The 18,288-nt window shown below is 43.6% G+C and overlaps 1 protein-coding gene across 1 annotated transcript; it reads right to left on the bottom strand.

Annotated features, from left to right (window-relative positions):
- Positions 1-6,338: 6,338 nt before the first annotated feature.
- Positions 6,339-17,495, bottom strand: LOC124033876 (zinc finger protein 507-like). The gene is made up of 7 exons (XM_046346257.1): positions 17,357-17,495; positions 14,027-16,173; positions 13,417-13,534; positions 12,855-12,966; positions 11,230-11,334; positions 10,641-10,775; positions 6,339-10,479 (listed from the first exon to the last, which is right to left on the bottom strand). Exons 2-7 carry the CDS (start codon positions 16,169-16,171, stop codon positions 10,077-10,079), a joined length of 3,018 nt encoding a protein of 1,005 aa, XP_046202213.1. The 5' UTR covers positions 16,172-16,173; positions 17,357-17,495; the 3' UTR covers positions 6,339-10,076.
- Positions 17,496-18,288: the final 793 nt, after the last annotated feature.

Below are 18,288 nucleotides of genomic sequence, written 5' to 3'. Positions count from 1 at the left end.
GGCAAATACTTGTATGTTTATGGTTGTGATGCATATGCTGATAGTAATTATTTATGAATAACGCAATAAATCTCTACTATTATATATATATTTTTTAAATGTACAGGGCGAGCATGTTTTTTTTAAATTTTAGGTGCTTTAACAATGTCAGAATTATGTAGAGAAGTAGAGAACGCGCGCACGCACACACTGTCATTTTTTAAACATTGATTTGTGGGTTTTCGGTTTGATATTTGTACATTTTTTGTTGGATAGTTATTATTAAATACTATACCAGTTTCCTAATGAAAATAGTGAATTCAATTGCACGTCATCTTTATCATACTCAAAGTGAATACATCAGCGTAGGTGGAAATGAATTCCCCATAAACACCAGGACAGCGCATAGACTATTCTTTGACCTGGTTGTTATTTGAATCTGAAAGTCTCCATTAGAACACATCTCCTACTTTTATCATCGATCGGAAATAATGACCACTCCATAATTTATTGTGTCATATACATTTTCAAAGATCAAGTCCTGTCACTCCAAGATGGGGAATAAACAAGTCCAAATTGAATCATTACATTGTGTGGAGACCCCATTGAATTTATTTGAGATATCAGACATTGTAGAGGACAAGGAGAAATCTCTGGGCATTCAGATGGAAAAAATAGAAAGTGCAGCTGCTGACATGAAAGGGCTGAAGATTATCAAAGAGATTTAAGAAAATAAATTGGCAGGCCGCTTGTAGGAGCATAGGATTATGGGGCAAGAAAAGCGTAAATGTTTAATGGCTATCCTTTTTTTTCATGGAAGGTGCTTGTTTGTCTTGGTTTATTTCTTGATAAGCACAAAGGAAAAGTAGGTTGCACACTCTCTCCCCTGCTCCCTCTCCTCTCAATTCCCCAACCCACTCATGCCATCTCTGCGAAGTTCAAGAAGCAAGACTGAAAGTGAGAGGCCTTGGCCTATTAAAGTTAAGCCTCCATCTTTCCCAGAAGACCCTATTGGAATTCTTAAGCCATGGGATAGAAAATTCTCAGTGATTTCTTCTTTTTACTTACTTGAACAGAAAACAGGGTTTTTAGAGCTTGGCAACTTGGGATCTAAATGTTACACAACTGTAAAGGCCTAAGAGTCACTTGAATTGAGTGTGAGTCCAGAGTCCTTCTTTCTTTCTTTTTTTTCAATTGTGTCTTGATCTCCACTTTCACGGGGCACATTAAAGCTTTAGGTAAAAGCTTGATCTTGTAAACGAGTGAGTTGGTGAAATTATTTTTCTTAGCTGTTCTGAGAAGCGGTCGGGGTTTCATGTAAAATGAAGGGATTATAGAAGCAGACATTCTGATTCCCAATGAGGAGAACCCATCCTCTGCTTATCACGACGCTAGCAGCTCGGGGTTACAGCACTTTCGAGGGGAGAAGTACAACCATATGAAAAAAGAGCTTTCCTTACCTTATTGATTCCAATTCCAGATCAATTTGCTCTGCTCATCTGCATTTTAATATTGTCTGGATACCCCACACTGTCTGTGAGCCCAGGCTTGAATTCGCCTATATGTGAACCTGAAAATAACACTGCTTGCAATACAGTCAGCTTGCTTCTTCCCTCAGTACTGCAAAACTGTTGTTACCACTATGAGATGGGGACCACCCATGTTGATGGATTTCCTTATCTAACATGTAGCTTCTGTGGTAGAATTTAAAAAGACAATCTGCAGTAGAAACTTTTTGGTGAAAAGCTGAGGGATGGGGCTGGAGAAATGTAACCACTATCAAATTCATAGACAGAGCTATAGAGGAAAAGACTGACAATCCATTGTATCAAAAGTATAGGTTCAACCATGTTTTGAGGTAATGCAAGTACATTGTTTAAAAAACAATGGAGTAAAGCAAACTTATATTTTGGGTTCTGATGGGGTGACCTAAGCTCATGATGCATTTACAAGTTACACTACATGACCAAATGTATGTGGACACGCGATCGTCAAAAATCTCATTGCAAAATCATGGTCATTAATATGGAGTTGGCCTGCCCTTTGCTTATATAACAGCCTCCACTCTTCTGGGAAGGCTTTCTACTAGATGTTGGAATATTGCTGCGGGGACTTGCTTCCATTCAGTCATAAAAGCATTAGTGAGGTCGAGCACTGACTTTGGGAGATTAGGCCTGGCTCGCAGTCGGCATTCCAATTCATCCCAAAGGTGTTCGATGGGGGTTGAGGTCAGGACTCTACGCAGGCCAGTCAAGTTATTCCACACCGATCTCGACAAACCATTTCTGTACGGGGGCATTGTCATTGCTGAAACAGGAAAGGGTTGGAAGCACAGAATCATCTAGAATGTCATTGTTAGCTGTAGAGTTAAGATTTCCGTTCACTGGAACTAAGGGGCCATCCCGAAACATGAAAAACAGCCCCAGACCATTATTCTTTCTCCACCAAACTGTATAGTTGGCGTTATGCATTGGGGCGGGTAGCACTCTCCTGGCATCCACCAAACCCAGATTCGTCCATCGGACTACCAGATAGTGAAGCGTGATTCCTCACTCCAGAGAACGCGTTTCCACTGCTCCAGAGTCCAATGGTGGTGAGCATTACACTTGGTAGTGAGTGTTGCAACCGAGGACAGACGATTTTTACACGCTACTCACTTCAGCACTCGGAGGTCTCGTTCTGTGTGGCCTACCACTTTGCGGCTGAGCCGTTGTTACTCCTAGACACTTCTACTTCACAATAACAGCACTTACAGTTGACCGGGGAAGCTGTAGCAGGACAGATATTTGACTAACTGACTTGTGGGAAAGGTAGCATCCTATGATGGTGCCACGTTGAAAGTCACTGAGCTCCTCAGTGAGGCTATTCTACTGCCAGTGTTTGTCTATGGAGATTGCATGGCGGGGTGCTCAATTTTATACACCTGTCAGCAACAGCTGTAGATGAAATATCAAAATCCACTAATTTGAAGGGGTGTCCACATACTTTTGTATATATAGTGCATATTATTTAAGAATCGATGGGTACATGTCATTCATTTAAAAGGTAAAAAATGGATGTAGCAATTGCAGATTGCCACTTTAAGGCAGGAGGTCCAGTGATCAATGAAATCTTCCATTCATGTGTGCCCATGGTAGAAGTGGTCAGAAAGTGACATTGTGGATATCAAAACAGTCAGGAGATAGAGTGGCTCAAAATTGACCCATTTTGCATACCCCACCCTACCATGAGACATCCATGTCTTCATCACTGGAAAATATAAACAGTTGAGTATGATATCATTTGAAAACTTACAAATAGGGTTGTCACACTATTTAATAATTTCTTTAAGAAATATTTTTTATAAAGGCCCAGTGCAGTCAAAAACTTGATTTTCTGTTTATAAAAAGATATTTCCACACTATAAGGTTGGAATAATACTGTGGAATTGTGAAAATGTGGATTATGCCATTTTAATGTAAGAGTTGTTTGAAAAGACTGCTTGAAATTTCAGCCTGTTTTGGGGGGATTGAGCTTTGAGATCACCAGGCAGTAAAAATGGGTTAATAGACCAATAAGAGTTACACATAGTTACACTAGTTTTCAGTTTTCCCCTCCCCACTCAGACCACTCCCAGATAGTCATAGCAAAATTATTGCTTGGGAAATTGCTCTTTGCTAAGAAGCTATTATTTTATTTTTTGGACCATTTGAATTGAAAACAATTACAGTAAGGTAGTTAATTGTTACTCAGAAATGATTGGATATTGAGATAAAAACGGCTGCATCATTGGACCTTAAGTAATATATATATACTGTATATAAACTCTACAAAAAAAGAAACGTCACTGTCAACTGCGTTTATTTTCAGCAAACTTAACATGTGGAAATATTTGTATGAACATAACAAGATTCAACAACTGAGACATAAACTGAACAAGTTCCACAGACATGTGACTAACATAAATGGGATAATGTGTCCCTGAACAAGGGGAGGTCAAAATCAAAAGTAACAGTCAGTATCTGGTGTGGCCACCAGCAACATCAAGCACTGCAGTGCATCTCCTCCTCATGGACTGCACCAGATTTGCCAGTTCTTGCTGTGAGATGTTACCCCGCTCTTCCACCACGGCACCTGCAAGTTCCCGGACATTTCTGGGTGGAATGGCCTTAGCCCTCACCCTCCGATCCAACAGGTCCCAGACGTGCTCAATGGGATTGAGATCCGGACTCTTCGTTGGCCATGGCAGAACACTGGCATTCCTGTCTTGCAGGAAATCACGCACAGAACGAGCTGTATGGCTGGAGGCATTGTCATGCTGGAGGGTTATGTCAGGAAGGGTACCACATGAGGGAGGAGGCTGTCTTCCCTGTAACGCACAGCATTGAGATTGCCTGCAATGACAACAAGCTCAGTCTAATGATGCTGTAACACACCACCCCAGACCATGACGGACTCGCCACCTCCAAATCGATCCCGCTCCAGAGTACAGGCCTCGGTATAACGCTCATTCCTTCGATGATGAACGCAAATCAGACCATCACCCCTGGTGAGACAAAACCCCGACTCGTCAGTGAAGAGCAATTTTTGCCAGTCCTGTCTGGTCCAACTGACAGTGGGTTTGTTCCCATAGGTGATGTTGTTGCTGGTGATGTCTGATGAGGACCTGCCTTAGAACAGGCCTACAAGCCCTCAGTCCAGCCTCTCAGCCTAGTGCGGACAGTCTGAGTACTGATGGAGGAATTGTGCGTTCCTGGTGTAACTCGGCAGTTGTTGCCATCCTGTACCTGTCCCGCAGGTGTGATGTTTGGATGTACCGATCCTGTACAGGTGTTGTTACACGTGGTCTGCCACTGCGAGGATGATCAGCTGTCCATCCTGTGTCCCTGTAGTGCTGTCTTAGGCCTCTCACAGTACAGACATTGCAATTTATTGCCCTGGTCACATCTGCAGTCCTCATGCCTCCTTGCAGCATGTCTAAGGCACGTTCACGCAGATGAGCAGCAACCTTGGGCATCTTTCTTTTGGTGTTTTTCAGAGTCAGTAGAAAGACCTCTTTAGTGTCTTATGTCTTCATAACTGTGACCTTAATTGCCTACCGTCTGTAAGCTGTTAGTGTCTTAACAACCGTTCCACAGGTGCATGTTCATTAATTGTTTATGGTTCATTGAACAAGCATGGGAAACCGAGTTTAAACCCTTTACAATGAAGATCTGTGAAGTTATTTGGATTTTTACAAATTATCTTTGAAAGAAAGGGTACTGAAAAAGGGACGTTTCTTCTTTGAAGAGTTTATATACAGTGCCAGTCAAAAGTTTGTACGCCTACTCATTCAAGGGTTTTTCTTATTTTTTTTGTATTTTCTACATTGTAGAATAATAGTGAAGACATCAACACTATGAAATATCACATATGGAATCATGTCGTCACCACAAAAGTGTCAAACAAATTATTCCTCAAAGTAGCCACCCTTTGCAACATTGATGACAGCTTTGCACTCTTGGCATTCTCTCAACCAATGCTGTAGTAGCCACGCTGGTTAAGTGTGCCTTGAATTCCAAATAAATCCCTGACAGTGTCACCAGGAAAGCACCCCCACACATCCTCCTACATGAGTATTCAGCCCCTTTGCTATGAGACTCAAAATTGAGCTCAGGTGCATCCTGTTTCCATTGAACATCCTTGAGATCTTTCTACAACTTGGAGTCCATCTGTGGTAAATTCAATTGGTTGGACATATTCCTTCAGACCACTCCAATTTAGCAGGTATTGTTGAAATTTTAACCGAAATATAAACTTCCAATTATTACCAGAAAGATAGCTGCTGGTCCACCCACCATCAAATGTCAACTTGAAAGAAATGTGTATTCTATTATTATCTATATTTCTATTATGTCAACAGGTCTCCAAGGAAGATTGACAGTTTAATTTAAACAATTGATATTCTCACTCGAGTCAACATTATCTGACCTCCAACCAGCTTTGTGATATCATTTAGAAAGGTGACATTTTATTTCACATTTTTAGTATCCATCAGCCAAAGCATGACACCCACCCTGTATTCAAGAGTACGCTGTGTCTAAATCAATGGTGGGGACAAAACAAACACCTCTGATGAAGTAGAATACCTGCTGGGTTTTTCTACAAAACTGAAACACTGCTGGGTTTTTCAGTTTAGAAAGGACATCCAGTCAACTTGACAACTGTGGGAAGCATTGGAGTCAACATGGGCCAGCATCCCTGTGGAACCCACTTAAGATTTTGTAGAGTCCAATGCCCTGACGAATTGAGGGTGTTCTATGTATGGAAGGTTTAGTTCAAATCAAAAAGGGGTGCAGTCAAAAAGTGATTCAAATCATATGGAACGACCCATACACTAGTTCAATAAAAACACAGTTTATCCACAAAGTATTTATTACAAAAAAATACACTGGCTGAGTCATGACATAATATTGTCTATGATGACCAAAATAAATAGATAGCAAGCATCGCTCTGTGTGACCTAACGGAGTGAATCCTGTGTCCACACATCACACTGAACTTGAAACACGGTAAGAACTGAACAGCGTAAGTGAGATATCACATTTTCTCCTTTGGCATGAAATGCATGCAGCTCAGTGTAAAACACAAACACTCCCCTCAAATACATTACAGTCAATTAAAAAGCACAGCCTTTTTCCAAATTGTTAGCAAATTTGTTTTTATTATTATAATTTTTTTTTAAATGGACTTAGTGTTTTTTCTTTACAATATATTTAAAAATAGATTATAAAAAAGTCAGTTTACAATACTACAGTATTTCAACTATTTATGTACAGACCCATCCCACTGGGCACAGACATCAATTCAACATCTATTCCACGTTGGTTCAATGTCATTTTAAGAAATGATGTGGAAACAACATTGATCCAACCAAGTGGGAAATTACAGTACCAAGTGATTGGATACATCACAGAGAAAGGGGAGGTGTTACAGAGGCTATTCAGCTTTGACTGAATAACACCCACGACCTCCTGGGAACATCATTCTGAACAGATGGGCGCACAACAGCACCCACGGGCAGACATAGCCTGTAACAAATAGCTATCGAATGACTACAAGAGCCTCAAATCAAAAAGGAACAAACGTTGACAGGATGATCATTAATATCACAGCAAAATGTCTTTGAAAATTTCACAATCTATTGACGGTTACCCATCACATGGCACCCTGCAGTTGAATGAGTAGGGAGCTGGGGATTAGATTTGGTTAGTCAAACTAAGAACATGTCCAAATCATCCACATCAGACGTCACATACCCTATAAAGAACTTTCCTCTCCCATCCAGGTTCTCATGTCAGTTCATAGCCTAATTTCTGAAATGAAAGCCGGGGGGGGAGACAGAGTGGTAGACTCACACGGATGCGTCTCCATCTGAAATCTAACATTTCCCGACTCAAATAGACAAATAACAAGGAGTATAGGAGATAAACAAGCATGGTAGTATACCTACTTGAGTATACAATCTTGCCAGCAGACCAGACATAAGCTACTGAACAAATGTATTAGAACAATTCAGTCATGGATGGTATGTGTGCCATTCAGAGGGTGAACGGGCAAGACAAAAATATTTAAGTGCGTTCGAACGGGGTCTGGTAGTAGGTTCCAGGCTCTCTGGTTTGTTTTTCACACTCGACACATAGAAACAAAAGAGATTTCATCCTGGATCTAAGGTTTCAATTTCCTACATGTGACAATGTAAATACTGAACCAACAAACAAAAGATAAGCTCTACAGAAATAACAAATTGGCTTCACAAATGACACATTTAGCCAACTCCGCATGGGGCAAAATTAACATTAAAATAACCTGAAGCTTTCCCACAAGAAATATGATGTCAGATCTATCCAAAACCATTTGCACATCTGACCCAAAACCACCAAATCAATTCATTTAGGCCCATAGACAGTTCCCTTTCCCCCCACTGTAACCCCTCTGTCTCATGGTCTGCATAGGTAAGAAGATCATTAGGCCCCCAGAAAGACACAGCAAGAAGCTGCACTACAGTACGTCCACGAATAGAATCATACAAAAAGCGGCGGCCATAAACCTTGATAGGCCACGTTCTGCCACGTATAATCTATGATCAGCATGAGGTTCTCCCTGGTTGTCGCTTGCTTTAATTCACCCAACCACTCATTAAAATGCAAACTATGTAAATGGCGGGTGGGGGAATTAAGTGCGGTTTAAATGCAGACCGTCACGGTCTTCCTAACATTAGTACTTTGAATTGTAAATGAACGTGAGACAATAATAATCTGCCGCTTATAATGAGAATTTCAGCGTGCAGAAGATAATGATTACATTTATTTGATACATTGAGCGACACAAACGCAAATCCGGGAAATCCCATGAATTATGGATATTTAATTTGATCATCATTTCCTACACCCATCTGTCTATGTAAAAACAGTAAGGGCATGGAAATTATTTCCATGTCACCACTCTGCATACCAAGCATGTTTAGTGTGAAACTAAATGGAAAGGTGAGTGAAGTTCGGAAACACTTTAGCAGAGGCAGTCAAACGGAAAACACCATATTCAAATGTCAGTCTACAGTAGCCTATAGGCCTATCACTTGAAAAGCTGGTCATATATCAACCTCTGCTATTGGTCAATACAGCACAGATTAGAGACAGGCTACTAATGAACCTGCTATTGAACCTGCTATTCCTTTGTTCTCACAAAGGTTTAGTATACTAGCACACTGCTCTGTGCTAGGATGTCAATCACTCCATCTATCCATTATCTACAAGTGCTAGGCCTATATGGAGAAACTTTGGAAATTGCTTAACATATTCAAGTGATAAACTTGGCAATTATTTGACTAAAACATGAATCTAGAAAAGATGATCGTAATCAGAACAGTAATACTTTCACTAAAGTAACTATAAGTAGCCTAAGCTAAACACAGTTGGGTGTTGGCTGCAATCAAAGTTCAATGGATGTCCATTTACCATCTCGCCACCATTACACCTGGGTCTAGCGCGACCACTAATATGCACCATAGACTGATCGTAGCTTAAAGAATCCGCTCAAACATATTTCTGCCTCAAGAGCCCTTGATGCTGTGGTGAATATTGGTAAAACAACAACTTGTGCCAGCCTATCTATCCTACAGCTTTAGGAAACCACCCTCAAGTGACCCATCATTACCATAACTTTCCAGAGGTCCAATAGGTCAAAATAGCATCAAACAGTGAATAGAACAAAACAAGGAATCTCCTTCGCTTTGACATAATGGAAACCAACACGCCTACATTGATACATATTATTAACCAGCCTGGTCTCATAGGCTAGACGTAACATAGTAAAAGGTAAATCCAGGACACTCAAATTAGTATGATAGGTTACGTTTCTCATAGTATGTATTAATTTGTGGAAGTCCACCATCCATTTCGTATGATATGTTATGAATTACAATTCATATTATATGTTACGAATTTGCAAAACATACAATATGTTACGAAATTTGCTAAATATATGCTATGTTACGAATTCTCGCTAGGTGGCTAACAGCTGTTAAGAATTTGCAAAATGTACAATATCGATTGTCTCAGATTTACATACAGAATAATACGAAAGGCTCTGAGACCAGGTTGTATTAACCCATATTAAAATATAAATATAGCTATGATGAACACAACATGCAAGTAGATGGCATCTCTGTACAGCCTAGTGCAGGTGCCACAGATAAACTATAGATGTGAAGGATTAAATATATTAAATTATATTAAAATATTTGAATAGAAAAGCTGCCATGTGGTCAATATATGTTTGCTGAGTAAAATGGACTGAGCTCCATTTGTAAATACGGAAAGGTCTGTTTGCTGAGGTATTAAACGTGTCTGAACTTGTTCAGGTATAACATTTTACTGCAAATCCTTGAAATTGGAATTTTCTATATGTCTGAGCTCCAACAGAGACACTTTTTGTAACCTTCTGTTTAAGTACATGAAATTAAGAACCAGAAAACAAGATGCAAGGTACAGTACTTCCCTGTTAGGTCAGACTTAAGTCAGTCTGAGTGAGGGGGTAGGTTCCTGGCTCTCTGTTGGGGTACGGGGTTAAATGCTGTCTCACTGTGCTGTGCTGCCCTCTGCTGGTTGGGCTGCTCCTTGCTGCTGCTCCTTGCTCAGGATGATGCTGATGATGTCTCCCTCATGTTCCTTCATGTGCTCCATCAGTCTCTCCTTGCTGGTAGACTCAAAGCCACAGATACAGCAGCAGAACAGCAGCACACAATACTCCATGCCGGCCCGGGACTGGACCCCCTCCATCCCGAGGGGGCTGTGCTGGGGGGTTTCACTCTGGGGGGCAGGCTCTCTGGAGGACCACTGGATGAGCTCTGTTGATGCCCCTGAGCCAGCTCCCACACTGTCCACAGGGATTCCTGCTAGAGGGGCTGGGTCCTCCTTCCCACCCTGCACCACACCTGACTGCTCTGCCACTACTGGAACCTTCTGCGGGGCACTGGGGGAACTACAGTCAGGGAGAGAGAGCAGGTTCACCATCAAGACAAACACATGACCCTACATATCCCTGTTCACTGGGACCCAAACACAGGCTTCAGTCTGACCAGAAGCTTTTCAGATGGTAAAGGCAGACCGTTAAAACTCCAATCCCCATCACCCCCGACTCACCGGCCGCTCTGGGAGATGGCCTCGTTGATGGCTTTGTTCACCTGCTCGTAGTTGTAGTTCTGATCGCCAGCGTGCTTCCACATGTGAGACTTGAGGGACGGAGGGTGACTGCACACATAGCCACACAGTGAACACCTGAAAAACCAAAAGGAGTAAGTGAGAGTGGGGAAGACGGAGAAAGGAAAGGGCTCAAGTCTGCAGCAGAAGCAGCTGATTTAATATGCTACTCTGGGTTCACTTTAATCCCCTCAACTCCATTATATCAAAAGGGATCAGCTGCACTAAAGACTCCGCAGGGAAAGACCTTGTGGCACACATGCTCTGATACTGCTTATCTGTACTGCTCTACATTATGCTCCAGCCAACTCTACATACCCAGACATCCTCCATATCGACACTAAAAGGAGAGTTCAGTAGGAGTTCTTTCTGATGGTCGATGGGTTCTTCTTAAACTTCAGCTTTTTCCGCCATCCCCACACTCTTTCGAAGCACATTGGCCTACTTTCTCTGCCTCTCCCACTCCCCTGCCCAGCTCTTCCCTCTATGACCCTGAGCCGGTCCTGTACCTCTCCAGAAGCTGAACCCTCACCTGTACTGCTCCAGTAGCTGGACAGCCTGGTGCTCCTGGGGATGTCTCCTCATGTGGCTCTTCAGGCTGTTCATGTTGGTCGTGGCAAAGTCACAGCTGCAGCACCTACGGTACCAGAGAGTGGGCCAGAGTTGGAGGGAATATCTCTGTACAGGACTGTTGTTTGACAGTTTGTGTTGTGCTCGGCTGTTTAAGCTCGGCTTACTATTCTGTTTCGGCTGGTACAGCAGGAAAAGCCTGGAGGGCCACATTGTTGCCGTGGCGGCTATTTTGTTGCGAAGCTCAAAGTGTAACTGGAAGCACAACGCTCAGAGATGCGATACACTGTGTGGCTCAAATGGATAAGATGGCCTTAGTTAAAAAGGCGTGCGCTTCTCTGTGGAACGGTCTGCAGTGTGTCAAGGATACCAAAGCATAAGGGTAGAAAGACTGCACTCCCTTGTATGAAAGAGCTCTATTGAGGATCTATAGTGGGAAAACATCAAAACAAACTAGATGTGTGTGTCCCCCCCCCCCCCCCAGACATCTGACGGCGCCTCGAGTACAGGGCCGATCCGCTTACACGGGTGCTGCGGTGTGAGAAATACTCCAGCTGTAGACTGCGGCCAATGTTCATCTTTACCTAACACTCACTGCCCCCTGCTGGAGATCTGCATCATAACATTGACATTCTAATTTATTAATGGGTTTGAGTGAGCAATAGGATTGTGTCATCGGAAACATGGAAAGCGGTGAATTTCTGGATGACTAAAATTAACCTAGCCTAGTTTGAGCGGCATCATCTGTCGGGCAGCAAGAGCACGCAGCTCTCAACTGGTTGTCGCGTGAAGCACCTCACAGAAGAACGACGCCGGTAGGTAAGACGTTTAGGTAAGACCTGTGAATGCTAACTAAAGCAACAATGGGTATGAAGACACGGTCCAAAGTCTCGGTTGAATCTTTGCGCTGCGCAATTCAGTCATCACAAAAAAATGATGAAAAAAAAATGATGATGATTAGTATCAATCGGGAGGGCATTGGTTTTTCAAACCCTATATTGTACAGTACAGAAATACCACTAGGCAAACAATGCCTAACACCCTCCCCAAAATATTTACCAGACCTAAAAAATTGTCTACTGATGTGATTTAATTAAATCATTGTTGTGGAATTAGAACATTGAATTGTTTTTTTTTTTTTTTCAATTTAAAAAAAAAAGAAGTGTGATTTTGAGAGTGAAAACCTGAACAAATTCAGAAACCTGGAAAAACAAAAACGGAATTAAGCAAAATATTCTTGAGCAAAGGTCTTATATTTTCCCTCAAAACAATCAATGTGAATATGATATTGCCAAGTTCAAATTGTATTATGTGTGTATGGAGGGTGGGTTATTATAGGCTAGCTTGCTCATCCCACAAATTAAAGATAAAAAAAATCACCTGATATTGTAATTCTGCACGCATCACCAACTATCCTGTGAGATATTGGCCCGGGCCAGTATTATTTCCCCCAATTCAGGCCAGTAGCTTTTATTTGACACTGGCAAATTTACTTGAATGTCAAGTCCTAAGGAATCCAGACTGCAATCATGACGAATCCTATTGACCTTATTAAAAACACACAGACAGTAGACACCCAGCACAAACCTGTAAGGCTTGTCAGAGTTATGGATCCTCCGGTGGTTCCGAACTCCAACGTAAGTGGAGCTGGTGTAATCACACACGTCACATTTGTACACCTTCTGCGAACTGATGGAGTCTGGAGAGTGGAACAAAAGTACACATTAAATACTGTGGACAAAGGATGCGGTACAAATAAAATGAAACACCCAAAACGGGTAGTGGAGAGGATAGTTGGTGACAAATCTTTGATTAAAGGTAAAAAGGCTGGACGTGTTTGGTCAAGTCGGAAAATGCACCTGGTGCAACGCTCACCATTAAAAACATTTTATTCAAGCTTTTTTTAAACATGTTTTTTTATTAAAGGCTTGACGGTTCAGAAAAAGGCCATTGATGAAGGCCAAAATATCAAGCTTTTAATAGTTGCCAAAATAAAACACATTTTTAACGGTGAGCGAGCATCGCCCCTTTCACTTTTCCAATTAATAAAACGTTTTTTTTTTTTGGGGGGGGTTGCATCTCGACTCGCGTTGGTCGAGCGCCCTCCACTTCTTTCCATTGGGAAAACACATTTGACACATTTCCTCACCATCGTCTGTCATCTTTACAGATCCCTCCGCGGTGGCCGTGGTTTCAGTGACAGGGGTTAGTGTTGCGCCGGTGTCGCCCAAACCGTGCTGGTCTGTCTCGTGGTTCCTCAGCTGACTCTGTGGAAAGCGTCAGTGATAAAAGAACAAGTAAAAACTTAATGAGATCTTCTAGGGCTGAACATAAAGCACACAGGCTACCCTCACCTCTCCTAACAAAAAATAAAAAAGATATCCGATATCTATGGAGTTCAAAACCCCACAGAATTCTATGATGGACTTAATGAGGTCTGCAGAAACAGGGCGAGGCGTCTCATGAAAGTAATGAAATCAATAGGCTCGTTCTCTACTCCCTGAATCAAACTAAACTTCCCCTGCTGCACTGCACCAACCAGCACTATGCTGCAGAAAAAAACTTCCATCTCAACTCTCACTTCTACAATCAGTTCATCTCATCTTATCTTTATGACCGTAATTTGGGTCATCGAGAAACAAAACTCAAGAGCAATATTCTCTCCTAGAGGAGGCGCCACTTCAATAATAAATCTCTTATCAGGGACATTGAGGCACACAGTCTGTCCTAATTTATCTCTCTTCAGTCTTTCTTCTCACTTTGTAATAAAAGGCCTCAGTACACTCCTTGCAGTGGTACATCCTGGTCTTGCAGTGGTTGATCATGTGGCTCTCTAGATCTTTGCTGTCCAGGGCAATGTGTTCACAGATGGGACACTGGTAGGGCTGTCTCTGGCGGTGTACTCGCAGGTGCTGCTTGATGTAACCCTTGTTCCCACTACTGTAGCGACACAGGCGACAGTGGTAGGGCCTCTCGCTGCCAGGGATGTAGTCCACCAGACCCCCACCAGGGTTACCCGGGTCCCCCCCTCCACAGGCGCTGACCTCCCCAGCGTGCTGGCTCTGGGCGTTGTCCTGGAGCTCCTTCAGGATGTCCTCATCCGTGGCATTCTGGTCCGAGCGCTCCTTTAGCCTCTCTATGACCGTCAGCAGGGACAGGCTGATGCCAGCCTTGGTGGGGCCCTCGGCCAGCCCTTCCTCTCTGGACCCCTGCAACTCCAGGTCTACCAGCGCTGCCCCCACGTTGCCCATGCCGGTCAGCTCCTCTACTGCTGCAGGGACTCTGTCGGCTGCTACTGCTGCAGCCGTGGCCATCTCCAGGAGCCACTGGCCCGTGTCAGGGCTCTGGGAGCCCTGACCCACAATGCTCCTGATGTGCTCCGCGGTCCTCATGGGCATGGTCACCAGGGCTTCAGCGGCCAGGGAGTGAAGCCTCATAGACTCAGAGTGGGTCCTCCTGCGGGCCGGGGGAGCGTTCTCGTCACGTGGAGGGTCCGTGGTGGTCTGCTGCCTCTCACTGTTGCTCCAGCCAATCACCACCTCCTGCTGCCCGTCCTTGTCAACAAACATTGGCTGGTTCTCCACATGGCCCGCCTCCTCTGCAGCCAGCAGGCTCTTGTCTCTGCCCACCTCTGGGCTGGGGAGGGGCTGGGTGACCACAGGTTCCTCTGCGCAGGGCAGTCGTTCCACTATGACATTGACATGGTCTGCACTGTTGGGGCTGCAGCTGATGATCTTCTGGGCTGACGACAGGAGGCTGTCTTTTGTACTGGTAATATGACAACAGCCCTGCATAGGTTCCACCTCAGTCTCTGTGGTCACCTGTACCTCCAACATTGGTTCCTCAGTGACAGGGTCTTTAGAGGGATATGGCCCCTCCACTGGGCTCTCCTCTGTGATCGGTTCGATCACGGCCTCATTCCCACATTCCGCCACAGGGGCACAGAGGTTGATCTGGAATGTGGACATCTTGTTGAGGTTCTGAGATTTCTCTGGGACCGGTGTGAGGACTACTATGGCTTCTTCTGCAGGAGGAACTACAGGAGGTGCTGGTGCCACTGCCTCGTCCTCAAAGATAGGGTAAGAGCAGTCCACCAGACCTGCGTGCTTCCATGCATGGGTCTTTAACATTCGCTGCTGTCCACACACATAGCTGCAGATCAGGCAGCGGTACATCCCATACTCCTCATAGCTGTACCACTTCTTCTTAGCAGGGGTGTCCTCAGCACAGTCCATGGCAGTTTTGAACACAGCCTCCTCCACACTACCCCCCATCCCTAACCCCTCATTTCCCTCGCTGGCCTGCTGGCTGGATACATGGTTCTTGTTAGAGTTGCTGCAGTCAAAGTGGAGCCTGACATGGGCCTCTAGCTCCTCTTGGTGGCTAGAGGTGAAGCGACACTCAGAACACATGAGGATGAGGTCACTGTGCTGCTCATCGTGCTGCCGCAGATGCTCCTTCAGCAGGCTCAAGGTCGGGGACAGGAACCGACACAGGCTGCACTGGTAACAGGTGATGGTCCTACTGCTGCCAGCGGGTGCACTGTTGTCTGGCTGGATTTTCTGATCTTTCACCTCTTCCTCCAACTCCCGGGCTCTCTTGCAGGGGGAGGACCCACCACTGCCCTCCCTGATCTCTGGGACTCTGACGGAGGCACAGGACATGAGGGCTCTCTTCTTCCCAGCCAGGGTGAATCGACGCGGGCGCTTCTCCACGATCTTGCTGAGCTTCTCGATCACCTCGATGAGGGAGTCTGCAGCCTGTTTCTGCTGCTGCCCCTGGTCATCATCCCTAGGCTCCATCAGGGTACCTGGGGGCGTTTCCACCCTTTCAGGGAGGAAGACAGACTCCTGTTGGCCTCTAGAGTGGGGGACCAAGATGGCAACTCCACTGCTGTCCTCCATGCCTGTAGAAAGCAAAACAAGCCTGTTAAAACTACCACAATCAGCTTTGCATGCACAGCACAGAAATATGATCATGGCTCGTAAACTCTGTTAATGTGTCTCCTGCAGATATCGTATTGCTATCTTTGCAAATGTTCTTCTTTCCATCTTAGTCACACACAAACACATGTGTTTAGGCTTACACTGAAAAAGAAACCTGTTGTGGTACTGTTTTTGGCAGTGTGCAAAACACAGCAGGGGTCCCAGTGTACAGTACTGAACTTGGAAAGTCGCAATCAGAGTTATTTTGTTTTACCATCCAAGTATTCTAGTTGATAGAAAACGCTGTGGTAATTCAGTCAAGCGGATCAATGATAATTGAATAAGGATGAAGGGTTATTTTCCAGTGTCACAGAGGAAGACATTCCTGTGGTTAAGCACATAATGTCTGCAATTGGTACCACACTTTCCCCTTTGACCGCAATCCAGGTTCCCTTTTCTTTGGGTTCTGCTTTTAAGGAATAGCCTAGGTCTAAATATCTCTGAACCTTCTGCAGTACTGTAACGTTACTACCTAGTGCTCCTTCTGCAAAAGTGACAAAGACCTTGGGTAGGCAAATAGTTGCTCGTGCAATCCACAAACTGCAGTATATTAAGGGAATGTTCAAATCAAAGACATTCAAATAAGGTTTTTGCTAGGGTTTGGTAGCCAACTTGTTAGCAGACCACTTTGGCTTAGTAACTAGCTAACTAGTTGAACAGGGACATCGATATGTGTGCATGACTAGGAGGACTGCCCTCTGACAGAACGGTCTAAAAATAACATTTAATTCACGGAGGCGTAGTGGGTAGACTCTGCCTCTGGCTAGCTCACGAAAGCAAAATAATGATCTGTAAAAGCTTATAGCTAGCTAACTTAGCTAGCAAAATGGCATGTTCCATAGCCACAACAATCGCGCAGCTGTGTCGAGAACATGGAGTCCAACGCTAGAGACATGCATTATTTATCTGGGAAAAAGGGGCAGGACATGCACTGCACATGACAACAAGCCAACCGCTTGACTATAAGCTAAGCTAGCAGTAGCACACGAGTCTCTCACCCAACGCACTGTAAAATATATCTAGCTATTCAATGTGCTTCTTGTTTAATAAATACCAAAGCAAAGGGTCATGCGACTTGTATGTGTCAGTTAGCTAAGTACTTACTGAACCGGCAAATCTGAAAGATCTTTGGCCTCAGAACAAAATACAAAAAAATATGCTTTATCCTTTATCAATAAAGGTGGCCTCTGTCTCTCACACTGTAAAATGGCGAGGATGGAGCACTGATCACGTGACTCCAGCCGAACTGGTCAGGTGACCAAGATGGAATCTGTCGTAATTTGAGACAGAATCAGAGTCCCACAAAAAAATCCACTGAACAGTTACTGCACAGCATTGGTTTATGAGTATGTAATATGGGTGAATTCACTAGTAATATGCCTTAGTATAATGCAATCAAGCCCAAAATATAAACGCATATCAAACGGAGGTAAAGTGCGGGTGCAGCTCTGTCACTGAGAAGCTAAAATTCAATGTGCGTTGTAGTGCATAATGACCTTAATTTATCTTCCAAATATATTTAAAATCTAAAACTTGCTCTTCTTCAATTTATATTCACCACTCATCCCACCAGTTTGTGTAAATCAAATACTGCCATCTAGTGCTTGTTAAATGACATTGAAAAGCTTGTTCAATTGCACCAGGACTGACTTTAGGAAACCATCCCTCAACCAATTAAAATATATAAAATATCCTTCATTCATCTCTCTGTATAACTTGACCACCATGACATTGTTTGCACACCACCATGAAACACCAAACAAGAGGAAAGCGACTTTAAAATCCTAGGGACGAAATGCAAACAGTTTATGGAAAGCTGTTTTAAAATAAATGTTTTTTTTTTTTTACATCAAATTCAATTATCGATATCAATAACTAAAATGTTGTATAATAAATATTTTTATATAAACAAATATACAATAATGACGTTCATGGGGGCGTGATTACATTTGCATGCTCCTGATAGGTACTCTGCTCCCACTGACAGATAGACAGGAAGACACAGGTGAACTGATAAATCATGCATTACTTCATTG

This window comes from Oncorhynchus gorbuscha, linkage group LG04 (genome assembly GCF_021184085.1).
Source record: "Oncorhynchus gorbuscha isolate QuinsamMale2020 ecotype Even-year linkage group LG04, OgorEven_v1.0, whole genome shotgun sequence".
NCBI classification, from domain to species: domain Eukaryota; kingdom Metazoa; phylum Chordata; class Actinopteri; order Salmoniformes; family Salmonidae; genus Oncorhynchus; species Oncorhynchus gorbuscha.
Note: the sequence above shows the minus strand (reverse complement) of the source record. Positions and strands in the feature narration are given on the sequence as shown.

Bases quoted from the DNA above. Each gene is read 5' to 3' on its own strand.
- LOC124033876 (XM_046346257.1), bottom strand. From the start codon at position 16,171: ATGGAGGACAGCAGTGGAGTTGCCATCTTGGTCCCCCACTCTAGAGGC. The intron at 12,967-13,416 runs GTGAGGAAATGT...TCCACTCTCCAG, and splicing joins TGTAAAGATGACAGACGATG to ACTCCATCAGTTCGCAGAAG. The intron at 10,776-11,229 runs GTGAGGGTTCAG...TTGGTTTTTCAG, and splicing joins CAGCTACTGGAGCAGTACAG to GTGTTCACTGTGTGGCTATG.